This window comes from Podarcis pityusensis, assembly GCF_964106645.2.
Source record: "Podarcis pityusensis genome assembly, chromosome: 18".
NCBI classification, from domain to species: Eukaryota; Metazoa; Chordata; class Lepidosauria; order Squamata; family Lacertidae; genus Podarcis; species Podarcis pityusensis.
The window spans coordinates 10,872,945-10,900,922 of record NC_138043.1 but is presented as its reverse complement, the minus strand read 5'-3'; the positions used below and the strand labels follow the sequence as shown (position 1 = coordinate 10,900,922).

At 45.1% G+C, this 27,978-nt stretch overlaps 1 protein-coding gene across 1 annotated transcript in view; it reads left to right on the top strand.

The window, feature by feature from the left end:
- Positions 1-20,302, top strand: part of MAU2 (MAU2 sister chromatid cohesion factor) — a 31,158-nt gene extending 10,856 nt beyond the window's left edge. Inside the window, 12 exon segments of the mRNA XM_080988913.1 lie at positions 429-575; positions 1,416-1,506; positions 2,484-2,587; positions 4,207-4,284; positions 4,895-4,960; positions 5,145-5,228; positions 5,459-5,508; positions 11,119-11,196; positions 12,841-12,952; positions 14,446-14,536; positions 15,597-15,724; positions 17,073-20,302. Coding sequence (XP_080845039.1) covers positions 429-575; positions 1,416-1,506; positions 2,484-2,587; positions 4,207-4,284; positions 4,895-4,960; positions 5,145-5,228; positions 5,459-5,508; positions 11,119-11,196; positions 12,841-12,952; positions 14,446-14,536; positions 15,597-15,724; positions 17,073-17,147 — 1,104 coding nt within the window. The 3' untranslated portion in view covers positions 17,148-20,302.
- The last annotated feature ends 7,676 nt before the right edge of the window (positions 20,303-27,978 follow it).

Below are 27,978 nucleotides of genomic sequence, written 5' to 3'. Positions count from 1 at the left end.
CTTCCTTTGTTGGAATCTCTCCTCCTTTTCATTTTTGGGTGTACGGTTTGTGCTGTTGTTGTTATATACTTAAATAAGTTAACCAACTCTTTTGGTACTTCATTATCTGTAATTCCGAAAAGAAAAGCTTCGAGTTTCTTGGGATTCCCAGGGTACTCTCCTAACAACTTAGAAATCTGCTTGACAATTGGACTGCATCCAGGTTGCAGCCTGGACCCACACCAGCAGTGCCATGACAGCTGGGGGGAGAGAAGGAAGGCAGCTGGGAGAGGAACAGAGGGGAAGCCCTCCCCCCCGCCCCCTCATTCAATGGGATTAATAATCATTGTATACTGCCCCTCATCCGTAGATCTCAGGGCGCTTCACAACATTAAAATCAGCAGGTGGTAGCTTTTCTCTTTGCTGAGGCGACCCCTTCCTTTCCCCAGGTGAAGAGTGTCAAGCCTTGCCTGAAGCAGCTCCAGCAGTGCATCCAGACCATCTCCACCCTCCATGACGACGAGATCCTGCCCAGCAACCCTGCTGACCTCTTCCACTGGCTACCCAAGGAGCACATGTGTGTGCTGGTCTACCTGGTGAGCTGCTCAATGCACTTGTGAACCCAAGATTGGGCTACGTCCTAGGAAGCTATACCAGTGTTGCACTACTATTCTGACCAGGTCACGGGCTGCATGGCCCATGGTAGGGGAGGTCAAAGGCTTGGGTTATATCCAGTGTTAGTCCTACTCAGAGTAGATCTACTGGAAACTTAGGTCAATTTAATTTAAGTGGGTGTAACAGTGTAGAACTTACATTGATACAATGCAATGCATGTGACTCATACCAGACACACACTAAGGCTGGGTGATATATCACTATATCCTCCAAAACTGTTTTGAAGTCCATATCATGATAACAGGTGCATAATTTTTGACCTGGCAATGTATCGCAAATCATGATATATGTATGTACGTACTATGCAAAAATCACGATGTGGGGAAAACCGTGAAGCCAGCCAATGTTTTGCTCGATTCCTTCAGATCCTGTTAACTGCCAGCTCAGCTCTCCCCTGCAGGAATTACAAGTTTTTGGGCAGCTCATGAAAAATTCTCTTTTATAGCCCTTGGTGGGAAAGTGGGTCAAGTGGGTCATCTGTGCTGTGAGGGTTGAGTTTGACAACTCACAGTGGAGTACATCGTTCATCGTTCTTCCCGCCCCCCCCATCTCATTTAACCCTCACAGCAACCCTGTGAGGTAGGCTAGGCCAAGAGGCAGTGACTGCTCCGAATGTCATCCGGTGAGCTTCATGGCTGAGTGAGGATTTGAACTCTGGTCTCCCAGGTCCCAATCCAACACTTGTAACCATTACACCACACTGGCTCTTTCGTTTTCTTGCAGAATGATGGCAAAAGGCTTCTGTTTGTCTGTTCCCACAGGTGACAGTAATGCACTCAATGCAGGCCGGATACTTGGAGAAGGCACAGAAGTACACGGACAAGGCGCTTATGCAGCTGGAGAAACTCAAAAGTGAGCAGCAGGAATTATTTTCTTCCCTGCCATGTCTTCGTTCTTTTGAGATTCCGTGCTTGGAATGCTCACCATGTGCGTGTTAAATCTCTGCCAGAGGGTGTCCTTCTCCCCCACCCCCACTATGCACTTCCACTTTATCACTGTCACCTTTTTTGTGGAGGGTTGTCAATCCCCTTTGTAAGGCCAGTCATACCCCCATCTCCAACCCACTACCAGCAAATACCATTTACCGTATTTTTCTGTGTATAAGACGACCCCTATTTTTTTAACCCAAAATTAAGTTGTTTAGCATTTTTTGGGGGGGGGTGACTTCCACCAATCGCTCACCCACCTGTCCGCCACTGCCAATTGCTTGCCACAGTCACACCTCGCTGCAGCCGCCAGTTGTCTGCCCACTTGCCGCCACCAACAGCCCACCCGCCCACTTGCCACAGCCGCCAATCGCCTGCCCAATTGCCGCAGCCACAGCCAATTGCCAGCAGCCACCAATCACCCGCCCAATCACCGCTGCCAATCTCCTGCTTGCTGCTGCCATTAATCGCACGTCCCCCCTCTGCATTCACTATCTGTGTATAAGACGACACTCAATTTTTGCCTAAGTTTTTTTAGCAAAAAGCATCTTCTTATACACATATCCTTTTGTTACGCTGCAACGTCAACCAAGATCTATTTGTAAGCATATGTGAATGAGCCCCGAGTTTTCTTTATTCCCCTCTGGGACTTCAGAAATGCAAGGACCCCTCGCCTCACTGCTTCTGGCATATCCCTTTTTGGTGTGCTCAATTACGCCCTCCCCTCCCCATTGGAAAGGAGGCTGGGGCCAGAAGGTGGCTTTGCCAGCCCAAAGAAGTGCCCATAGAATATCAAGGTTGCTGAGCAGCTCTTTCCACTTGCCCCTGGAGAGGCTGTCACAGCTGCTTTTGCCCTCCTTTCCACCCACACTAAAGGCGCCACCATTTCTTTTTCACTTCCAGTGCTGGACTGCAGCCCCATCTTGTCTTCCTTCCAAGTGATTTTGTTGGAACACATCATCATGTGCCGCCTCGTGACGGGTCACAAAGCCACAGCCCTGCAGGAGGTAGAGCCCAGTTTCTGTATTCCAGGGGTTCCTGCTTTATATTCTTTACTGGAAAATAAAAAGTACAAAATTAACAAGTGTGCAGTAGGGTTATAAAAACGATTTCCTATATCATAAAGGGATGAACTTTTTCTTAGAAACACTGAAAAAGGGACTAATTCTTCTCAGTTGCGACAAAAGGTCACCCCAAAATGAAGAGTTGAAATCACCGTATATGTAACGTTACTACTCATAAGTATCAGCACTCTTAAAAACTTTATGGAACTGTTTAGAATTTTCACATCTGTAAAAGAACTTTGAAAAGCATCAGAAAAGCACTGGAAGCAGGAGACATCCATACTCCAGATACCAAAAAGTAATACGTGTGCAGAACGCGCAATCCAAGTGATGCAGGAATGTTATGGTGCTTGTGGTAGAAACAAAGACAAAGTACAACCACGATTTATTCTAAGCAATAATAAGTGATTCACAGTGTACAAAACATTGTACAAATATTAGAAAATTTGCAAACTCAATTTTTCCTGTATACATGCTAGTCATATTACATAATGCATTATACAGTTACATATACAAAAATTGATTTATTGATATTGGGGTGACCTTTTTTCAAAAGATTTGGAAATGACAGTTCATTCCTTTGTTTTTAGGCAAAAGTTCATCTAACTAAGCTACAGGAACATCAGGTTGTAAAAAAGTTATAAGCCTAGTGTGCAGAGTAAGGTAAGACACGAAAAAGAAGAAACAAGAAATAGTACCCATATAGAAAACAAAACAAAAAAAAGAAAAAAGATATTGTGAAATTACGGTATTATTGTAGTTAACCAGACCTTAATCTAATATGGTATTTATAAAAATGAATTCCAGGGATTCCTTTTTCACATCCTTTGAGGGCAGAGGAGCAGGCAAAGCCCCGCTGTGCTTGCTGAAGGCGCAGCAGCGCTGAGAAGCTCTTAGTGCAGCCTGGAGTTGGTAGCAGTTGCAGTCCAGAACAGCTGATAGCAGTTACAGCTCATTAGATTCTTGCATTGCAGGGGGTTGGACTAGATGACCATCGGATCCCTTCCAGCTCTACAATTCTGTGATCAGGAGGGGGGCTGTGGTTTGGCAAAGGCTGCCTTAGGACAGGGGTGGGCAGCCCAAGGGCCACATTCTCTGCTGGATAACCTTCCAGGGGCCACATGGTGGGTGGGGCCAGAGGCAAAAGTGGGTGGGACAACAGGTAAACATTTTAGCTTTGTAGAGCAGGCTAGTTTCTATACACACACTTCTCTGTCCTTGGTCCGGTCAAGCAAGAGGCATCATTGGAGTGCAAGGAAACAATCCCAGCAAGGCAAGAACCCTTAAGGGGCCGGAGGTCAGAGAGGGGTGGCTGGTCTGGGGGAAAGCCCCAAGGCTCCCCCACCTTGAGGAGAGAGGGGTGTTCTACTGCAGCAGCAGCAGCAGTACTGCAGACATTACTTAGCTGGGGTTGGTGAAAGATGGTGGAGGAATGGCAGGCAGAGGGCGGGAGGTGACCCTTGTGGGGCTTTGTGGGAGAAAGATCCGTCAGTGTGGGAAAGAAACCCACAGCACTAACTTAAATGCCACCTCTCCCTCCCATTTGCCTCGTCTTCCAAAAGATCTCCCAGGTTTGCCAGCTCTGCCAGCAGTCTCCTCGGCTCTTTTCAAACCACGCAGCTCAGCTCCACACTCTGCTGGTAAGTATATCAGCCTGAGTTTGAGGGGGATGTACTTTTCACTGTGATTCCCTTCCAGCTCTACAATGCACAGAGGATTTCTTTTTTTAAAAAAAAAAGCCCAACAGACTCTGTCTTTCTTCCTCTTAAGCCATGTAATTGGGGCAGGGGCGGGTGGGGGGTAAACCTCCTTCAACTGAATCCAGTTAAAATTTATTTGTTGTTACATTTTATTGTTTTAAACAACTTACATTGATTTATTTGCAGTATTTATAAACTGTTTTCCAGGCGGACTATATAAAGCAGTTTGCCTAAGATTATTGCAGCGATAAGCATTGAATTTTTAAAAGCTGCAAGAGAATAGAAAAGACAAACTGTTAGTTCAGAAAAAGCTGCTCCTGCTTCTTTGCCCCTTCCAGTTTCTCTGAAAGTAAACTTGGGGTGGTGGTGTCCCTGCTCTATTCCTTTGTAGTGAGGAGAGGGGATTGGTTTATTTCTATTTTCTACCAAGTTTCATGCCAAAAGGGTTTTATACCCACTGCTGCTTCTATGCTCTCTCCCACCCTACCCCTCTCTCTAGAGGCCAGAGTTGTTGAACCTTGGAATGGTAATTTCTCTTTTTCCCTCGCAGGGGCTGTACTGCATTTCCGTAAACTGCATGGACAACGCGGAAGCTCAGTTCACCACAGCACTCAGGGTAAGGCTGGATTCAGTGTCTCAACACAGAGCCGGAAGTTGGCTTCCTGTGTCCAGGCATTCTCCTTCAAACACAGTTCCTTAACAAAAGTGGGAAATCCTGCCTTCTATGAGTTGGGTTGTTGTTGTTTTTAGTCATGCTCTGACTTTGCCTTACTTCCTCTTCCTCTTCCCCACACCCACAGCTCACCACCCACCAGGAATTGTGGGCTTTCATCGTGACTAACCTGGCGAGCGTCTACATCAGGGAGGGGAACCGGCATCAAGAGGTAGGACGATTCCCTTGGCTTCAGTCCTGGACTTGCCTTTCAGAGCACTGGCTGGGAACATCTATGGAATCCCAACACCTTCATCCTACCAGTGTGGCTAATGGTCAGGATTGATTATGGTTTCTGGGAGTCCAGCAACATCCGAGAAAGCCACAGATGTACCCCTTTGCTGTTTTTAATGTGTATTGCTGAACATTAAACATCCTTCCTCCTTTTCTCCTCTCCTCTAGCTTTACAGTTTATTGGAAAGAATAAATCCAGATCACAACTTCCCTGTGAGGTATGTGCGCCAGTTATGCTTGGAAGCAAATAGATTTATGGTTTAGTAGTGACCAGTGTTTGAAATTATCTATCGGCCACTTGCAACCCAGTGAAGATGCCTGGGCGCCAGAATGGTGCCTGATGTCTCCACCATCTGGGGATCATTAGATCTGGACTGTTTTCACACCCTAATACCCTATCCCATAGAATTCTATCCATTATATTTTATCTGCACAATAGAGAACAAATTTCTGGAACCAAGATGCTTTTATTGTGCAGCCTGAGCAGAAGCAGTTACCATTAAGAAAAAAGGTCCAAATAGGCCAATAGATGTGTGGACTGTCCCTGCATCAGGTGGTTTTCTTCCTGAAGTTCTCAAAGCTCTTGCCCTAGCTCAAGATTGTCCTCTGAACTAGCCAAATGTTTAACTGAGAATCAATCACAATCTGTCTGACCATAATTCAGTATCCCTGGAAATTAAGTGTGGAATTCAGGATATGTATCGATAGAGAATGAATGAATACTTATTTGAAAACGAAGATGTAACTGAAAAGGCCAAAAACACTTTAAAAGACTTTTTTGAGTTAAACCTTAATAATGAGACAAATATTGATATGGTTTGGGATGCTAGTAAGGCGGTGCTAAGAGGCTTTCTAATCCAGCAAAATAGTCATAGAAAAAAAATAAGAGAACAAAAGAAAGATGGAATCCTGACCCAATTAAGAGAATATGAGAAAAAATTAATAACAAATCCTAGTGATGATCAGATTAAACAAACATCCAAATTGTTACAATTACAATACTCAACGCTAATTAACCAAGAAGTTGAATGGAGAATTAAATCAATGAGGCAAAAATTTTTCGAATCCGCAAACAAAACGGGAAAATTTTTAGCCTGGCAACTACGAAAAAGGAAAAAGCAAAATGTGATCAACAAGATAAAAATAGAAGAAAGGCTTGTGGAAGAGCCAAACGAAATAAAGAAAAACTTCCTAAATTTTTTTGAAAAATTATACAAAAAAGAAGAAGAAGATATAATAGAAATAGGAAAATATTTAGAAAATAACAGAATAACATCCATAACGAAGGAAGAGAAAACCCAATTGAATAAGTCCACAACAATAGATGAAGTCCAGGAAGCAATAAAGAAAATGAAACTAGGGAAAGCTCCAGGCCCAGATGGCTTGTCGGCCAAATATTATAAAGTTATTGGAGAACAGTTAGCCCCGGTGCTACGTGATGTAATGAATAACATCCTACAAGGAGGGAAGATACCGGACTCCTGGAAAGATGCCCACATAACGTTGATACCTAAAGCGGAGTCAGATAAACGGGAGTATAAAAAACTACAGACCGATATCGCTTCTTAACAATGATTATAAAATATTTGCGGAAATTATGGCAAACAGATTTAGGCATTATCTAAAAAATGTAATACACACGGATCAAGCTGGATTCCTTCCTAATAGACAACTAAAAGATAACGTTAGGCATATAATAAATACCATCGAATACCTGGAAAGGAAGAATGAAATCCCTGCAGTATTAATTTTTATCGATGCAGAAAAATCATTCGATAATGTTTAATGGCAGTTCCTATTAAAGTGTATGGAGACAGCAGGGATAGAAGGTGCCTTCATGGAGGGAATCAAAGCAATTTATTCTAGTCAAAGAGCCAAACTGATTATTAACAACAATTTAACTGATACATTTGAGATTTCCAAGGGTACGAGACAAGGCTGCCCCCTGTCACCGCTTCTTTTCATAATGGTATTGGGAGTAATTGCAAATAAGATAAGGAAAACACCAGAGATACGAGGAATTAGAATTGGGGTGAAAGAATTCAAACTGAAAGCATACGCGGATGACTTGGTAATCTCACTGGAGGACCCAAAACAAAAGTATGGACAAAGCCCTGGTACTTCTAGAGGAATTTGGGAGAGTAGCGGGCTTTAAGCTAAATAAAACTAAAACTAAAATGATGGTAAAGAACATGGGGGAAGACCTAAGGAGGCAGTTAGAACTCCAATCAGGAATTAAAGAAGTAAAAAAGGTAAAATACCTAGGAGTGTGGCTTACAATGAAAAACATAAATTTAATGGCTGATAACTACATAAATACCTGGAAGGATATGCAAAAGGAACTAGACATCTGGAACAGGATAAAACTCTCCTGGTCAGGTAGAATGGCAGCAATCAAGATGTGCATATTGCCAAAACTATTATTCCTATTCCAAAACGTCCCGGTGATTAGAGGAAGTGCAATATTCCAAAACTGGCAAAAAATTCTCTCTAAATTTATATGGCAAGGTAAAAGACCGAGAATTAGATTTAAATTGTTAACGGATAAAAAAGACGGGAGGATTCTCAGTCCCAAATCTGAGACTGTACTATGAAGCCTCGTGCCTTTGCTGGCTTAGAGAATGGATTACTTTGAAAAATACAGATCTGCTAGACGTAGAAGGATTTGACTTAAGATTTGGTTGGCATGCTTATCTCTGGCAGAATAAGGAAAAGGTGCATAAAGGCTTCTCGAACCATATTATCAGAGGAACATTGTTAGAAACATGGGAAAAGAACAAGAAACTGTTGGGGGGGGAAAACCCCTGGTGGTTATCGCCTATAGATATGTTAACTATTAAAAAAACAAATATAGAAGGTGAGAGATGGACCTATGAAGACCTCCTAGAAAGATCAGAAAGAGGATGGAAAATTAGACCATATGAAGAGTTAAAAAGTAAATTATCAGGTTGGCTGCAGTACCATCAAATTAATGCCTTATGGAAGGAAGATAAAAAGATCGGAATGAACGGAAAAAAATCCAAGTTCCAGGTAGAAATAATAGAAGGTAAAACCAAACTGCTATCTAAAATGTACAATTAGCTACGGTGGTGCCCCGCAAGACGAATGCCTCGCAAGACAAAAAACTCGCTAGACGAAAGGGTTTTTCGTTTTTTTAGCTGCTTCGCAAGACGATTTTCCCTATGGGCTTGCTTCGCAAGACAGAAACGTCTTGCGAGTTTGTTTCCTTTTTCTTAACACCGTTAATACAGTTGCGACTTGACTTCGAGGAGCAACTCATAGAACGCGGTGTGGTAGCCTTTTTTGAGGTTTTTAAAGACTTTGGTGATTTTTGAAGCTTTTCCAAAACTTTCCCGACACTGTGCTTCGCAAGACGAAAAAAATCGCAAGACGACAAAACTCGCGGAACGAATTAATTTCGTCTTGCGAGGCACCACTGTATTAGAATGGGACACCAAGGATGAGGAGGTTAAGGATGTCATGACAAAATGGGCAATAGACCTCGGATACAATTTGGATTTTGACAAATGGAATCCAAGTTCCAGGTAGAAATAATAGAAGGTAAAACCAAACTGCTATCTAAAATGTACAATCAGCTATTAGAATGGGACACCAAGGATGAGGAGGTTAAGGATGTCATGACAAAATGGGCAATAGACCTCAGATGAAATTTACAGCTTGCACCACCCTCAGAGAAAATATGGAAAAGATGATGTACCGTTGGTACATCACCCCTGTGAAACTGCAAAAAATGTATAAGACCGGAGATAATAGGTGTTGGAAGTGTAAAACCAAAGAAGGAAGTTTCTTCCACATGTGGTGGAAGTGTGAAGAAATCAAAAAAAAATTGGGAATCAATATACAATGAACTGAAAAAAATACTTAAATACACTTTCGTTAAAAAACCCGAAGCTTTTCTTCTGGGAATGATCGGAGACGAGATTAAAAAAGAGGATCATATAATGTTTCAATACGCAACCGTAGCTGCCAGGATCTTGTTAGCAAAAAATTGGAAAACCCCAAATATCCCGACTGTTAAAGATTGGCAAATTAAATTATTTGAATATATGGATTTGGCAGAAATGACACAGAATATCAGACAGCAAAAAGGTACAAAGTTTATTGACGATTGGACTAAATTTATAACATACATGGAATCAAATTCTAGAGATATAAAAATCACAGTAGGTTTAATATAATCCTTGCGATGTTTAGATGACATAAAATGAAAACGGCAGAACAGAATTACTACTTTACATAACCCAAAACCGAGATGGAGGGAAGTCAACTATTATTTGTGTTAACTGATGTTTGTCTTCTGGTTTGTTTATATTTTCTGTTTTGGTTGATGTTTTTCTTTTCTCTTTTCATTGGTGTGTTTGGTTTATTTTCCTTTTTCTTTTTTTTGTTGTTGTTTGGCTTAGAAAATTAATAAAAAGAAATTTTTAAAAAAAGAGAATCAATCACAATCAGTCCATTATTTGAAAAATAAGACTTTAGAGCCATCTTGCCCCAAAATGGCAAATAGACATTCCGTTTTTAATGAAAGCCTATTATTACGGCCAGCATACAGCATTCCATCTTGGTGACTGCAACCTTGGTTTACAGAGCCATTTGGCGACTAGCTTATATATTTACGTTTCTAACACTAGTAGTGACCACCTGGCAAAAGCAAGTGCTTTTTATTTTCATTTCTATTCCTTTTACTTCCTTTATGCTCCACCTTTCCCTCCATGTAGCTCAAGGTGGTATAAACAGTTCTCCCCCTTCTCATTTAATCCCCACAACAACCCTGTGAGGTAGGTTAACGCTGAGCATAGGTGACTGGCCCCCAAGGCAACCCAGTGAGCTTCATGGCCAAGTGGGGATTGGAGTCCTTGGGTCTTCCCATACTCTACCACCTGATGCTGGCTCTAATACCTTTGCATACCCCTGAGGTGAACGCTCTCTTTGCGCACCAAAATAATTGCACGTCAATATCCTAGAAGTGCTGGCGCTTCCATTGAGTCACACAGCGGCAGCTTTAAGTTTCCTCTGATTGGCCAGTGGAAGCAAGGCAGGCACCAATAGCAGCAGCATTGGCTGTAGCGTAAAAACAAGCTCAACACACATTGCCTGCTGTTGCAGGCTTTTGCTGCTCAGCTGATCTGGAAGTCATGGGGGCATCTCTTTCTCATGCTGTTCCCAGGAAGGTTCAGTTGGCACCTTCATTATACACCTTTAGGTGCCAGGCAAAAATGTCCCTCTTTAACCAGATCTTATCCAATGCCCTTTTAAAATGTGTTGGGGAGGGGGGATTATTGGGTGGTTCTTGTTTTTGTTTTTATTATGTATTTTTTGCCTTTATGTTGTGAACCACCCTGAGACCTGCAGATATAGGGCAGTATACAAATTTTAGTAATAATAATATAAACACAGTTTCCATGCCTTAATCCACTTGCATGGGTAAATTCTGAAGAAGAATAGCAAACATACACTGAACCAGACCATTGGGCCCTCTAGTGCAAAACTGTCTGCACTGACGGGCAGAGGCTCACCCAGCCCTGTGTTACCCAAGGTCTCCAGGGATTGAACATGGGACCTTTTGAATGCAAGGCAGAAGTGGTCTGTGGAGGGGAAAGTTTGGGAACTATTGGGCTTAGAGGTTTACAAAGCAGAGTCTGAATTATTTTTGCCTGTTGGCAGTGGTTGATTAAAATGCTGCAACTCCCAAGTACAACCTCTGCTTGTGCCTTCCCCAGTCTCTGCATCAAGAGTTAATTGCCATCACTGCCCATCAATTGTCATTAATGCCCATTTCTTTGTTGTCGCATCTGCCTCTCCTCCAGCTCCCACTGCCTGCGAGCCGCAGCCTTCTACATCCGAGGTCTCTTTTCCTTTTTCCAAGGGAGGTACAACGAAGCCAAGTGAGTCGTATGGGGTTGGTTGGCTGGCTGTTCGAGCTTATGCAGAGGGAGGGAGAAAGCAAGTGAGGGCAGAGAGTGAGAATGGGGGCTGCTTAGTTGGGTGTGCCTGTTTTTTGATGGCACTTAGTGAAGACAAGTGGCAACCTGCCTCTCTGCACTGCATCCTGTGCAGAGGTGGGTTATTGGAATGAATGACAGTGAAGATGGGAAACCCTCATTGTTCTGACAAAGCTGGGGTGATAGGCACAAGTAGGCATCCTGTTCCTCTTTTTGGAGAGATGGCTCTGTCCTCTTCCCCCTCCCAGCAAACTTGGATTACTACTATTACTATTATCATTATGTAAAGTTACAGATAGGTAGCCGTCTTGGTCTGCCATAGTCAAAATAAAAAAAATCCTTCCAGTAGCACCTTTAAGACCAACTAAGTTAGTTCTTGGTATGAGCTTTCGTGTGCAAGCACACTTCTTCTGAATCTGAAGATCTGAATCTGAATTCTTCTGAATCTGAATCTGAATCTGAATCTGAATCTGAAGTATCTGAAGAAGTGTGCTTGCACACGAAAGCTCATACCAAGAACTAACTTAGTTGGTCTTAAAGGTGCTACTGGAAGGATTTTTTTTATTTTCATTATGTAAAGTGTTATGCCAAGGGCAGCTTGCATAGAATCAAAACAAGGCAGTCCCTGGTGCCCGTACAATCTGCAAAAAACCCCACGACACACAAGGGAAAAGGGACAGGGAGAGAAGAAGAAGATCAAAACAGGCAGCAATTCCTAATGAGTAGTTCCCTACACTGACCAGCTGGCAAAGGTCATGGGCAGGAGGTGCCTGATGGAGCTGGGCCCCCAGCAAAGATGATGGAGTCAGCCTTCTGCTTCCCCTCTCTCCCACTGAGGTAGCCAGTGAGTGTTCTGGTTTTCACACATTCTTTTGGAAACCGAACGTCCGACAGGGTTTCCGCAGCTTCCGATTGGCTGCAGGTGCTTCCTGCAGCCAATCAGAAGCTGCGCTTTGGTTTCCAAACATTTTGGGAATGGAACAGAGTTCCAGAATGGATTCCGTTCAACTTCCAAGGTATGACTGTATCAGTGTCTGATTTTAAATTGTTGTGAGCTATCTTGCGGACTTAGGATAAAAGGCAGGTACAGTGGTACCTCAGGTTAAGTACTTAATTCGTTCCGGAGGTCCGTACTTAACCTGAAACTGTTCGTAACCTGAAGCACCACTTTAGCTAATGGGGCCTCCTGCTGCTGCCGCGCCGCTGGAGCCCGATTTCTGTTCTTATCCTGAAGCAAAGTTCTTAAGCTGAAGCACTATTTCAGGGTTAGCGGAGTCTGTAACCTGAAGCGTATGTAACCCAAGGTACCACTGTAATACATCCTCCTCATTATCAGCCAAATTCCAAAGGTCTCCAGTCTCCTCAGTTACAGGCAAGAGACTGGCAGAATGGCAACACCATCAGCTTTGCTCCTTAACAGTCCCCTAGAAATCCACAGAACATTTTTTTGGGGGGGGTACCCACCTTGCAGGGAGGGTGTTAGTGGGGGATTCCAGCTTTTTAAGTGCCTCTGGTCACTGGACAAAAACCAGCAGGGCTTGTTGCATTCCAGTTGTCGCTTCAGGCTCCTCCTTTTCTTTCTGACAGGCGTTTTCTGCGGGAGACGTTGAAAATGTCAAACGCGGAAGACCTGAATCGGTTAACAGCCTGCTCCCTCGTCCTCCTGGGTCACATCTTCTATGTGTTGGGGAATCACAGGGTGAGCAGCACAGGCTCTCTAGAATCGTGCTCTTGTCAATGTTTCACTTCTCCTCTGTCACCAAAGGGGACTGGAGCGTGGAATCAATCCAGCTTAAGAATGCCGCCGAGCAGTGCTCTCCATTCCCCTGAGCTCGTCAGGCCTCTGCTTACAAAATTGCCAAGAAAGCAGCGGTGCCTCAGGGGTATATTGGGCACATTGTGACACTCGCAATCAGTTGCCAACTTTTGTAATGTGGTTTGCTTATTTGTGTGGGGGTGGGGAGATGCACATAATAGATGTCCAAGGGTTTGCTGAGGAGATTGGAACTGTAAATCCCCCTCCCCCCCCCGCCTCGCATCCCCTTTAAACTGGTGGAGTCATAGAATATATGATAGAGTTGGAAGGGACCCAAAGGCCATCTAGTCCAACCCCCTGTAATACAGGAATCACAGCTAAAGCATTCAACCTTCGTTTAAAAACTGCCAGTGAAGCATAGTCCATCACCTAAGGTAGTTCGTTCCACCGCTGAACAGCTATTACCATCTGGAAAGTTCTTCCTAATGTTTAGCCAAAATCTCGGGTCATCCCCTCTGGAGCAGCAGAAAACAAGCTCATCTTGTCTTCCATGTTATCATATCTTCTCATTTTAAACACCCCCAACTCCCTCAACCGTTCCTCACAAGGCTTGGTTTCCAGGACCTTGATCATTTGGGTCGCTCTCCACACTGTTGGAGTGCAGACAGTAATTTCCCCCACTGTACATAAATAAGTCCTACAGATAACTGTCCACGTGTTTAGAACAGTTGCTTCCAAAGTGCTGCCTTTGGAGAACTCTGCTAGGCTGCCACAAGAAGTGAATTGATGGGATTATTTAAGCCCTCGGTGAGGAGGAGGGAGCCTCCTGCATCTCTGTGTAGATTGGCTGCTCTGGAGTTGCTTCCGTTTAGAGCTGGATAATTCTGCCACAGCTTTACCTGAGGTGTGGGTTGGAATACTTATCCAGTCTAAGTGCAGCAACGCACTCAGTGGAGCTCCTCAGAGGAGGCTGTGCACCGTGTCTCTGTAAGAACCTATGATCTGGAGGTGGAATAGTGACTCGCACAGGAACGTGGTGGGTACCACTCATTCTTACCCATCCGTACATCAAAATCAAAACTTGGAAGGGTGCTTGAGCTATCAGAAGTTTAGAAAATACTACTGTTTGGGGGTGGGGGAAGTCCAGTTTGCTCAAGCTGCCTTGCAGCTTTCCTGCATAGCAGGAGGTTGGACTAGATGAGCTCTTGGGTCTCTTCCTGCTCTACAGTACTGTGATTCCAAACGGTGTTTGTGTGCTGCCACTGGGGTTGAGGCATTCTGGAATTCCATTCTTGGGAGTCTTTTAAGAGGTGGCAGGCACAGCCCACTCCTGCGGTTTGGTGTGGGGCATTTCATGCAGAAATTTGGAGGTGGGGGTGGATTTGTCCACATGTGATTTGCTTACACCCTTTGATCCAAGGCTCTGCTACCCCTAGGAGAGTAACAACATGGTGGTTCCCGCCATGCAGTTGGCAAGCAAGATCCCAGACATGTCCGTGCAGCTGTGGTCATCGGCTCTCCTGCGAGGTAAGTGTCAGAGAAGGCGGGTGAGTGGCAGAGCAGCTGCTTGGCATTCAGAAGGACCCCAGCTCAATCGCTGATGGCATGTTTTGTTTCAAAAGGGGCAGTTAGCAGATGGCGAGACCCTGGAGAGCACCTGCCAGTCAAGAGTATACAATACTGCGCTAGATAGACCAAGAGTCTGACTTGTTTTTTGTGTGCTGCCTTTAAACTTCCTGCCAAACTGTCCTTGAGGGTGAACTCTCGTCCTAGTTATTGGAGGAGAGGTGGCTGGCACGGGGAGAGACTTTCCCCATTCCTCCAGGTGCCTGATAATCAACTTTGATTGGAGAGGGGGAAAGTCTTCGCTTTTCAATCACTGCAAAATAAGGCCTCTTAAAGAAAGAAAGAGGGCAAAGGGTTAATATGCAGGTATTTTTTTTGTTTGGGAACAGTCGGGATGCCACATTCAAATTCAGAACCTTTGCTTCGTTCCTGGTACAGAAAATGAAATGGTGGCCATTTCCTGGGCTTCCCAAGGACCCTCCGTGCAGCTACCATATACGTGTATATCATCTTATTTTATTGCCATGTTTGCTCTGCCACATGGCAGGCAGAGACTCATTCTTCTTTCATGGGAACTTATTTCCATTTTTGTGCATAAAGAATCTTATATGAACAACTTAATCATCTTTTGGGGGAATTCTGTCTCTATAATCCCTAAGATAAAAGCTTCCAGGGTTTTTTGTTTTTTTTTGTATAATCACTTTAAACATCTTTTTTATTCTATATCATTTGCCAAAAAGCCCTTGCTAAATCTGTGTATATCTTTTGCACCTGGATCTTCTTGGGGAGATATTGGGGAAAGTTCTGACTGTGTGGCCTATTGCCCTTGGCTCTGGTTGGTGTTCTACTAAAAAGGCAAATTAGGCCTGACAGGCCAAATGCCTGCCTACCTCCCTAACATTGCACCATCTTTGTGGGTTGGTGCTTCTGAAATGGACAGAGACTAGGTGTGTAACCCCACCGGGAGTCTGCCATCTCACTCTCCTTTCCTTTTTTCCCCCTTCCCTCTGCGGAAAAAAAGACCTGAACAAAGCCTGTGGGAATGCCATTGATGCCCACGAAGCCGCGCAGATGCACCAGAACTTCTCTCAGCAGCTTCTGCAGGACCACATCGAGGCCTGTAGTCTCCCAGAGCACAACCTCATCACGGTATGTCAGACCCTCCGGACGTTGCTGGATTCTGGCCCCCAGCCGCCGCCACTGTAGCTCATGTTCAGGGGGCGATAGGAAGCCAGCAGCATCTGTTTCCCAGCCTGCCTTTATATAGGCATCCTGAACTTCCAGATTTGAGCTGGTTTAGGGTGCCCCTTTAAATGTGTTGTGGGAGGGGGGATTACAGTGGTACCTCGCAAGACGAATGCCTCGCAAGACGGAAAACTCGCAAAACGAAAGGGTTTTTGGTTTTTTGAGTTGCTTCGCAAGACGATTTTCCCTATGGGCTTGCTTCGCAAGACGGAAACGTCTTGCAAGTTTGTTTCCTTTTTCTTAAAACCGTTAATACACTTGACTTCGAGGAGCAACTCATAGCACGCGGTGTGGTAGCCTTTTTTGAGGTTTTTAAAGACTTTGGTGATTTTTGAAGCTTTTCCAAAACTTTTCCGACACCGTGCTTCGCAAGACGAAAAAAACGCAAGACAAAAAAACTCGCGGAACGAATTAATTTCGTCTTGCGAGGCACCACTGTATTGGTTTGAGGTTGGTCTTATTTCTGCCATGTCTTTCGTGGTTTTAATATTGTAATTCTGTGTTGTGGACCACCCTGAGATCTACGGGTCAAGGGTGGTATATAAATTTTAATGGTGACAATTATTATAATTAATCCTCTGAATGTCGTTCGCTGGGCAGAGTCGCCACCGTTGCTCTTCAGTCCCTGCTCGTGGGTTTCCCTTTGAGGCATCTGGTTGGCCACTGTGAGAACAGGATGCTGGACTAGATGGGCTGCAGGGCAGTTCTTATGGGTGGCTTCAAAAATATATTAGATCAATTCATGGAGGAGGACAAGGCTGTGTTCCCCCTCCACTGTTGGGAAGGCCGTCTGCCCTTGAATACCAGTTGCTGGGGATCACAGGTGGGGAGAGTTGCTGCTGTTGTGCTTAGGCTCTTCTTGTGGGTTTCCAATTGTGGAAGGAGGCCTGCTGTGTTAAAATTACTGTTTTAACAGGGATGCGGGTTTAAGCTGGGTGGGTGCTGTTTTATTTGGAGGATGGTGGTGCTTTAACTTTTTGTTAAATGTTATGGGTTAATTTGGATATTTTTATTTGTGAGCTGGAGTATTGTTTAGGGGCTTTGGTTGGGGAGTGTATTGTTTATTAGTGTGTATGCTGCATATGATGCTTTTTGAATAGCAAAGTGGCTGATAAACTCTACTTAAAAGTAAACAGTCAAGCATCCCCATAATACAGGCTGCTAAATGGTACTGGTTTTGAGGATAATATAACATTTCCCACTTTGGTTGCTCACTGACCCTCAGCTTGTGTTTCTCCACCCCCACCTGCAGTGGACAGATGGACCCCCACCTGTACAGTTCCAGGCGCAGAACGGACCCACCACCAGTCTGGCCAGCCTGTTGTGAAAGGAGGGCGATGTGCAGTCTTCACTCGGAGAAGAGGAGGCGACGGAGTTGGGGTTTTTCTTACGCTGAGCTTTTTTTAAACAGACAGTGGGCTGCAGATTCCTTGCCTTGCAAGTGTTGCGTTAGGGAAGGAGACTTCACAGACTTGCAGGATAGCATGGCCACTCTCAGCTCCTTCTTAAGGTTTCTGTGTTTTGCCTGGATTGCAGGTGTGTGTGTCTCCATTGCACACACACACACACACACACACAAACACACACACAATTGTGAGAAGGGGTTTTGATACATCCGTTCCCTGACCCAGAATTAGGTTTTACGCAATTCACATGGAAAAGTGTTCTTTCCATTAAGCTGATTCTTTTCAACAAAACTTTACAGACAATTTTCTAATGAAGGAAAAAAACTGGGTGTGGGGAAGCAGGGGAGGAAACCACCCAGCTAATTTGAACCTGCCTGTTATAATGTCACATCCTTGCATTTTAACTGGCACACTCCCAAGGCTGTTACGTTTGTTTTTTTGAAGGAAATCAATTCGGTGGTCCGGTAGCCACCAGCCAACACGGACTGTGCATTCCCTAACAGTTGACTCCTTTTGGCTTGGTATATAGTAGAAAGAACTGTGCATAGAAGCAAAGGGAAAATGGAGTGTGGGGCACTTCAGGGAACATTTGTTCCATGTTCTTGGGGACGGGAGGCTTGGGCAGTTCATGCGGGAGAGCAGATCGCAACTACTACTGAATCTCCCGGGTTGGCTCCCCCCCCCCCCCCCGATAAATCTCTTTCCCTTTAATTGCTTTTTCATCTTTTTTCTTAAAAGCAAAACAGAACACCCAGATCAGTGATTTCCCACTGGGAAGGCAAACTCATCAAACCTTGTCCTTTTCCTTTCCATAGCTCCTGAGGTTCATAGATGCAGGCTGCCCCAGTTGCCGTACCTCCAGCTTACCAGAGCCAAGTGCCCCTTGCCCGCCCCCACCTTTTACCAAGGTGGCTCAGAAAGGACCCTGCTTCTCCCAGCCCTCTTGTCCTCAATGGAGAAAGTGGGAGCAAGAAGGAATGAAGGCTTGGCTTGGATGTGCCTGCATAGATGGACACCAAGGGGCACCAGAGAAGTGCAGGATGTGGTACTGGGGCCGGAGTTCAGTGCATGTAGAATCTCCTCTCTCTTTCTCAAAAAGGCAGATTCCCAGCCCTCAGTGGACTTGAAAGTTTTCTGTGGGCAATTATGTTCCGAGATCGTAGAAATCAAGAGGCTTTCCTGTGTTGGGATAAAAGTGTGCCCTTGCCCTGCTCTGGCTAGCAAAAACAGGAATATTTTATGCAAAGTACTAAAACTAGTTATGCATTGTGATCAATTTGCATAATTTAATCGTGTTGCAGAATCCTGCTTTTCTTGGTGCAGAACTTCTGTTTTTAGCACAGGGACACAGTCATGCTTTTAGTGTGCGTGTGTGGGTTTTTGTTTTTAAAAAGGAAATATTTCCTTTCAGCCAGATTAACTTGAGCATTCAATCATGGATTTTTCAAATCAAGAATACAGTCGTACCTCTGCTTACATTTCCCTCCGGTTACGTAAACTTCGGGATATGTAAGCGGCAAACCCGGAAGTATATTTCTGGGTTTTTGCCCCGCGTGCATGCGCAGAAGCGCTCTACTGCTGTGCGCGTGTGCGCAGAAGCAGTCTCTCCAGTTTCAAAAACCTCGGGATCCGGCCAGACCTCCACAACGGATCCCATCCACAACCGGAGGTACCACTGTATTCATAAACTGAAAAAATGACCTGTGTCCTCTATCTAATCATGTTCTCTCGTGGGGCTGCTTCATTCTGCTACTGAAACCTGTTGCAGACCCTCCAGGTTTTCTGGAGATGGTTGATGATGTGCAAAAAAAAAGTCCCAGCAGGGAAGTTGCTTTCAGTGTCTGCAGAGGGTTTGGAAGTAATGCCTCAAAGAAGCTGAGTGTGTTGGCTCAGTAGAGCGGAGTCTCTGCTTCTCTTACCCCTAGAAGAGATCATGAACTGAAGCTTCCCTTCAGCCTTGAGCTGTGTCTTTCTCATCCTTGCAGTGACCCTCGGACCTGCTTTTTCTCTGACAGACTTGTCCTACACTTGGGATAAAGAGCACCAGAGTTACCAAATGTTCCAGGAAGGTGTTGAGACCAGTGATAATAGACCTGCTGTCTTTTGCGGGGGGGGGGGGGAGTGTTTAGCTCCTCCTTTCCTCAGTTGCTTTTTCAGCTGAGATCCAAGTCAAGCTGGATCTGCAAACCTGACATTTCTGCAAACCCTTTTGAATGGAATGGATCTTTCATTTGCTTGTTTGTCTGAGGGCAGCACAGAAGGATGGCCTATTCCCAGGATTTTCAGGCAAAGGGGAGGCGATGATTATGTTGATTTTCCCAGACCAGGGACCAGAAGTGTATACAGCCGCAGAGGCTGAACTCTTCACCCTCCCTCTGCCCCCACCTCCAAGACACCCTTTGGGCACCATCTCTAGAGTTAACAAGAGGACAGGTTGTTCAATATTGGCATTAGTATTTTTATTTTATTTTTTAAAAAAGAGGAAAAAGTGATATTAGTGACAAATTAAGCATGTTTTGACAAATGTGTTTGAGAGGTATTAAGTGGTTCTTACAACTTGGAAAAAAGCACTACGTTGATCCTGAGAGAACTCTTCCACACTTTGGGTTAGAAACTCCCCACCCCTTTGGGGAAGCCCCGTGTTGAAATCGCTTGGAGGGGTTGGCTCTATCAGGCCGTGTGTTGAGTATGTCTGCTGTAATACCTGCGCCCCCCTCCCCAAAAGTTTCCCACCTGCCCACCCCATCCCAGCAGACCCCTGTCTTACGACCAGGGGCCCCACCTTCCCAGAAAACCCTCATTTGGGCCAGTTAGGTGGGCACCTTTGTAATTTTGCACAGTTAAAAGTGTGGCACCTGCTCCACTTGATGTGAGAAATTATTTGCTTGGTCACTCTTAACAGTCCTCCTCTCTCCTGCTGATGTCAGGCTCTCTGTGAAAGAGTTCTTTTTATGTACTTAAAAAAAGAAAGTGCGCTTTAGTAAATTTGTACAGTTTTGTCTTTTAGCCTTTTTCCAAAAAAGTGTTTAATCTTTTCCTAGCGATAACGTGCAGACATTAAAAAAAATGTACAGTGGTTTATTTTGTCTTCATTCTCAGGAGCAAAAGTGGCTTTTCACCTTAGTCCATGGGGTGGGTTTTCGGAGAACCTCGGGGTTCTCTTTTGTCTCTCTATTTTGAGCAGAACTGTGTGCAGGTGTCTGGATTCAGGTGCTTCCTTTCAGCTTGGTTTCTAATGAAGGTTTGACTCCTAGGTAGGAGCAGTGGTGCCTGTGGGAACCAAGTGGTTTTCCAGCAGAGGTTGGATGACCATCTGTCATGGATGCTTTAGCTGAGATTCTACATTGCAAGGGGGTTGTACTAGATGACCATTGGGGTATCCATCCAACTTTACGGTTCTTTGATTTGTGCATTTATCCATTAAGCATTAGGTAAAGTGCAGGTACAAACATCTTGGTTACATGTTGTGGCAAAATGTTTCTCAATTGTAGGTCAAGAAACACAAAACTGGCTAGCGAGCCATTTATGAGGTCTGAGCCTGGAGCCCCAGACGAGACCTTCAGTACTTACAGTGTTCAGAATAATAGAAAGAACAACTGGAGAAAACTTACCTTCCTTCTAGGTGAGGGGTGTGACCACAACCTAGCTGAGTCTAGGCATACAGATTTATGGTCTTAACCTCTTGGTGCAATAACTAGCATGGCACATGCTATGGTTATAGTTGGCTGCAATCTCCCACAAAAATACTTATGCTTAAACTAGAGTAGAAGAGGCAGCAGTTCTTGTTCATCAGCCCTGATCCCCCAGAGAGCTGAATCATTTGTTTGCATGTTTCATGTTCTGAGAAAGAACTGTCTGGCTACACGCAAACTTGTAAAAGGGTGGAGGAGTGGGTGCGCTCTTAAGACCTGAGCTGGGAATTGAGCAAGTTCCCTGGTTTGAATCCTGCCTCACCAGGTGTCTTAGGTTAAGCCCCTTCTGCATCGAATCTCCACATCAGTTTTCCCTGCCTGTGCTAGGGAGCCTAATCAATACTGATCATCCTTGCAGGGTGGTAAGCCTTGCAAAAAAAGAGAATGAGTAGGAGGAAATTTTGACTACTATTCTTAAGAAAGAACAGCAAGTTAAAGTCTCCCTTGCAGAGCTATTGAGTCCCTCATATTCATTTCTCCTAAGTAGAAGCATGGAGCCTGTTGAGAACTTTTAAGTCCCAACCTATCCCTTTAAAAACTTTCTTATTGGTGAACTGGCTTTGTCAGTCAAAGAGAGCTGAAGAATCAATTGAAGGACATGGAATGTTATGGTACTAGGCCTTGATTTTGATAGGTTGGGCTTGCTTAATTGATGCACCAACAATCCATTCTTCACAGAGGATGATGAGAACATTTGTGGAGCACAGCGGTATCAGCCAACACATCCAGTTCTGATTCAAGTGCCCTGCTCCGTTTCAGGGATTTAGAAATGAGATTAAATTAGCCCACAAGTGTGCCTAACGCTTACCTGGGAGTAAGTCCCATAGAATTCTATAGGGCTTCATTCTGAGCGTGCATGCACAGCATCATGGTATGCATTCTTTAATTTAACCTCCATCAATGTGTTTTCTGCATCTATGCCCTAAGGCAGAGGTTTTCCGTCTTTTTGAGTCCACAGCTCCCTTTACCAATCACATTTTTTCTGTGGGTCCCCTGTGGGATACAGGGGAAACCCCACTTAACACTGGGACTTGGATTTGAAGGTTGCTATGTTCTAACCCCAGTAGGCTTCACTGGAAATCAATGACACTGTCTGCCGTAACCATCAGTTTCAATGGGCTTACACTGAGTAAAATTAACACTGGCAACAACCCTATAGAATATCTAATATGATATGATACGATTAATATAATTAATATAATATAATATATAATCTGGCTCAGGGAAGACCCATTGGAAGCCAGTGACCCCCTGAGTCAACCACACCAATCAATTTTAGTAGGTCTCTTGGGTATTATTACTATTGCAGTTTATTGCCCATCCATTACCCACCTATTTTAATGGGTTTCCTCTTGAGCAGGACCCAACGTTGCCTACAACCCAATAATGATGAAGATGGGTTTCCCCAGCAAAGGCCTACTCAGGAGTAGAATCCACTGGGGTCAACGGGTCCAGGTTGCTCCACTATCTTTCAACAGAGACAGCTTTGGCAGGAAGAAGTCACCCCAGGGTGCCACAGCACACTAGTTGAAAACCTAGGCCCTAAGAAGTAGGTCACACAAAAAACCAACCACAGCAAAAGCAAAGAGAGAGAGAGAGAGATACGGACACCCTAATAAGTGTCTGTGAGAGGGGAGGTCATTTTATCCTTTCCTAACTTCCTATACGGACACCCTAATAAGTGTCTGTGAGAGGGGAGGTCATTTTATCCTTTCCTAACTTCCTATTGAACCTGCCCTGAGGAGTAGAATCTTACTGCATAATCTGGAAAATGAGAATTTATTTATTGGCAGTGCATAGGTTCTATCCCCAGTTACAACTGTGACCCTGAAAATTTAGGGAGGAAATACAAAACTCCTTACAAAGTGGGTAAAAACAATTATAACTTTTATTTTTAAAAACTCCATTGCTTTCAAATGGGAACCTGAGAGGGCCAGTGCAATAAATTGTACTTTTATTTGCTTGCACAGAGTCTGCAACATAGAGATACCTGTTGGGCAAAGCAATATATTAATACAGCAAATTGCAATGGCACCTGTGTGCCTTTTATTATTAACTATAAATGCAAAAACGAAGAGGATTTTCCCATAGAGACCGATTGCCACTCTGATTCCATAGGGGGGGGAGATCTCCACCATCTGATGCTTCGCTTTCTTACCCGAAGACGTGATTGTCTCTCAACTAACTCTATGACAGAAGAAAAGGGGCGGGGAGAAGGGGAATGACGAAGGAGGCGTGTCTTAAGCCGGGTGCGATGAGGTTGAAGGATCCTTTGAGACCCGCCCTCTGTTTGTTCTTATTGGCCTATTCCTCCCCTTCCCCCTACACTGACCTCACCCTTTAGAACTTCCCATTGGCCGCATCCCGCAAGCAAAATCGGCGGATTAGAATATCACGTGAGGGGGCGCGCCTCGAACCGGCGCGCAGATAGGCGAGGCGAAAGGAGGAGAGGCGGGGAGTCACAAAGGGGCGTGGCCTCTACAGAAAGTGGGCGCGGCTAACAGGCACGCAGACGCGCGAGGCGAAAAGAGGAGGGGCGTGGCTTGATCGGAGAGGGGCGGGGCCTGGAAGGGGAAAGCAGTGACGGCGGAGAGGAAAAACAGAAGGGGGCGTGGCGCCGCGGAGCCGGCGGATAGGCTGCGGTCGGCAAGTGGGCGGGGAGAGCAGCCGGCGGCGTCGCAAGCGAGAGAGGCCAGAGGGGGCGTGGCCCGAGGCTGGAAGCCGATCGCCCGCCTTTTTCTCCCCTTTGCCCTTCCCCGCGCACGCGCACTGGCACCCCGGGGCCTTTCCTCCCGCCTCCTGTCAGCGGCCACCTGAGGGAGCCTCCTCCCCTCCCCCACCGCGCTTCCCTCCCCTCAGCCGGGCCAAGCCGGGCCTTGCCTCGCTGAGGAGGGAGGAGGACGAGCGAGGAGGAGGAGGAGGAGGAGGAGGAGGCCGGCGGCGGCGGCGAAGGAGGAGGAGGCCCTCGGGAGGAAAAGCTGAGGTAAAGTCCGCGGGGCCTCGTTCGGGGGCTTCGAGGGGAGGGCGAAGAAAGAAGTTCCTGCGTGAGGGGGGAATTTTTTGGGGGGGGGATCCCCACCCCCACAGCACAAACACCCACCGCGTGTCACTCAGGGGGAAGGGAGAGCAAACGGAAAGGGGCGGATTTCTAATATTTTAATATTATTTCTTAAATTTCCATATCCCGCCCTTCCTCCCAAAGGAGCCCCCACCTTTTCCTGCCGCCTTTTCTGTCACGCGAGGGCGCAGGGTGGGGGAGGGGAGAGCATAGGTGTGGGGCGTGGGCGCTTTTTCTGGGGCTCCTCAAGGGGGGGTGCGGTACTGGCACCTTTTTCCCCCAAAAAGAAAAGCACTATGTATATATAATATTATACATGTATGTATGTATGTCTGACAGGCCAGTGTGAGTATTCATAGAATTTCTTAGAGTTGGAAAGGGACCCTGAGGATCATCTAGCCCAACCCCCTCAAGGCAGGAATAGGCAGCTGTCCCTACGTGGCCTTATCAGCACCACACTCTAACCGGGAGCCATGTAAACATGTGTGTGTGTTTTCGAGCTGGTTTTGTTGGTTAAGGGGCAGAAAGCAGGGGGTGGGGTTTTTTGGGGGGGTATTCGAGAGGTTGAGCAGAGGGAGTTTTTTGGGTTGGGTTTGGAGGGGTTGAGGAGAGAAATCTGGGGAAGCGTTTGGAGTTTAGGTTCAGGTTTTGCGGCTGAGTAGAAGTTTGTTTGGGGGTGTTTGAGGGGCCGAGAAGCAGGAGGTTTTTTGGGGGGGTTGAGGGGATGAGCAGAGGGGGGTTTGTGCTAAGGTGTCAAGGGATTTGATAATAGGAAGCAGTAGGGGTGTGCAATGGAAAGAAGTTTGGTTGGGTGGTTTAGGTTCAGGGGGAGCAATAATAATAATAATCTTTACCATCAATGGCTAACATTCATTCATTTGTTCCCCACGCATCTGACTGGGTTGCCCCAGCCACTCTGGGTAGCTTCCAACACATAAAATAACATAATAAAATATCAAGCATTTCAAAACTTCCTTATACAGGGCTGCCTTCAGATGTCTTTTAAAGGTTATATAGTTATTTATCTCCTTGACATCTAATGGGAGGGCTTTGGAGATGGTTTGTGGGAGGGGGGGTTCAGAGGGATTTTGGGGGTGCTCAAAGAATGAGCACTGAGGACAGCATTTAACAATATACCACTTGATTGTCACAAGTCTTTTAAGGGGTTTACAAGCAATATTAAAATTATCAATAAAAGCATTTACAGATAATTGAAATTAAGAGTTAAAAAATAATAATCGTGGTTCACAACATCTAGGGAGCCCAGCATATGTGTCCATCCCTGTTGTACATTACAATTCTATGTAGCTTTCTGGATCCAGACCCCAAAGTTTTTGTTCTGCATGTAGGTGGCAGCTTAAGCAAGGAGATGGTAAGTGTCTGGCACATCTCCCCTCACACATTAAGTGGGGGAAAGGAGTTGCTGAAGAATAGGCTATCTTTATGTTAAGACTATTGCAACACACTGTATGTCGGGGCTGCTGTTCAAAATCATCTGGAAACCTGGTCCAAAATGGACCTTCTCAGTAGTTTACACACCCACACACTTATGGAGTAACTTTCCCATCTCTCTGGTGATGAAGTCCTTTCTTTTGATGTTGCTAACTGCAGCTCCCATTGCCCCCAGCATACATGGCCAATGGCCAGGGATTATGGGAGCTGTGGTTCATCAACATCTGGGGGAGGGGCAAAGATTTCCCACCCCTGATTCTAGGCTTTGGGTCTCCTGAACTTATATTAACCTTTCCCACCTTTGTTTCTTCCAGGTGTTTTGGACTACAACTCCCAGCTGCCACAGCCAGCACAGTCGGGAACCCATCAGCCTTGACATCATAGAACCAGGCTGGCTAGAGCAGATGAGAACTGTAGTCCAAAACATCTGGAGAGCACCAGGTTGGCAAAGGCTGGCTTCAATAATCTGAGCCTTTGATGTTTTTTATTTTGTGGCATGGGAGTTCTGTTTTGTTGTTTTTATGTAATTATTCATCCACCTCCCCTTTTAAATGTTTTTTTTTTAAAAAAAAATCTTTATTAGCTCCCCCCCCTCCTTATTTATCACCAGCCATCCAAAGGACTTTGTTATGGGGTGGCATAGAAATATCAAAAAATAAACAAGGAAGAAAAGAGGTACCAAGAGTGGTGGGTGAAGAAGGAATTTGCTTTGTACATATGGAGCTGACTTAGACAAAATCTGATCATTGGTCTGTTTGTCTCAGTATTTTCTGCACTGACTGGCAATAGTTCTACAGGGTTTCACAGTCAGGTGGTATTCCCAGCTCCTAGAGGTGCCTGCGATTGAACTTTGGACTTTTTACATGCAAAACATGTGCTATACTACTCAGCTGTGGACCTTCTAAAGATAATGTAAAGTTCTGATCCTCATGCTTATGAACAGAGGGCTGGTTTAAATAGGAACATGGCTTCTACAGAGCTAGACTCATTGGTGTATCTAGCATTGTCAACACTGGCTGGCAGTGACTCTCCAGGGTTTTGGACCAGGAGTCCTTTCCAGCCTTACCTGGAGATACTGAGGATTGTATTTTAATATTCTGTTGGAAGCCGCCCAGAGTGGCTGGGGAAACCTAGCCAGATGGGCGGGGTATAAATAATAAATTATTATTATTATTATTATTATTATTATTATTATTAAACATACCTTCTGCATGAAAAACAGTTTACCACTAGGCTACAGCCCATCTCCAAATATAGTTTCTAGAGATGTGTGTGAGGGAACATGGAGGGCTCAATGAGAATGCCAGGAGAGGAGAAGAGCCGGTTAGGGAAACTCGGGAAGAGGGTGAGGTTGGTGTAATTATACACAGGGTAGTATGGGAATCCACTGGGTCCAGGTGTTCCAGGAAGGAAGGGCAAGCTGAACTGAGATCAGGGAGGTGGGAAATCAAGAGGTACAACTAGAGGCATGCAGGGGCTTGTTTTGTCTTAGAGATGGAAGTTTTGCTGGTGGCAGAAGGCTGAGCAACGAAAGAGCAGCAAAGAGAAGGAAAGAACGCTCCGGGCAACATTTTGGCTAGCTGTGTTAAGTCTCTGGCAGGAAAAAGAAATTAAACCTTAAAAAGACATAACAAATGTATTATGGTGGAAGCTGTGATGGACTGGAGTCTAGTGCCCTCAGATACGTAAAGTCACTTGTCTGGTGTATAAACCCTGCCATATGCGAGCAGTGTGGTGTCTAAAAGTATGCTTGGAGTGCCGAAAGTGGACAGAGAGTTGTTCTCTCCATCTCTCATAACACCAGAATTCAGGACCATCTAATGAAGATGAATCTTGGAAGATTTAGAACAGACAAAGGAAATAGTTTTTCAGACAGTGCATGATGAAACTGGAATCCTCTCACAAGAAGTAGTAATGGCTCCCAACAAGGATTAGATAAATTCATGGAGAATAAGGCTATCAGTTGCTCCAGCCTATGATAACCGTACATTACTTCCAGGATCGGAGGCATAATGCAAGTTGTTTGGGATCAGAAGTGGGAGAGTTGCTGTGGTTGCACTCAGGTCCTGCTGGAGGCTTCCCATTGGGACATCGTTGGCCACTGTGAGAGCAGGATGCCAAACCAGATCAGCCACTGAACATCAGTGCGCTTTTAAAGTTTTTCTGAGGGCTGGGGGGAATTAATATAGATCATGACAAGCACATTTACTTATTTTTTTATATATATAAACCTTCATTCCTGCCCATCATCAGAAGACCTCAGGGTTGGTTACAGCAACTACATAAATAAAACCCAATAATAAAATATCACATAATGTTGTCAAGTATGCTTGTTTCTCACTACACAGGCTTGATATTACAGTCTTCACAGAAAGGCAGGTCCTCAGCCAGCATCTAAAGCTGAGTACATTGCTCTAACCTGGCTCAGTCTTAATCTCAGGGTTGTGGGTTCAAGCCCCACAATGGGCAAAGGATTCCTCATGGTCTTATCCAACTCTGGAGTACCATGAATGCTGCGGTCGGCCTAACTCCCAGAGGAAGTGCCTTCCA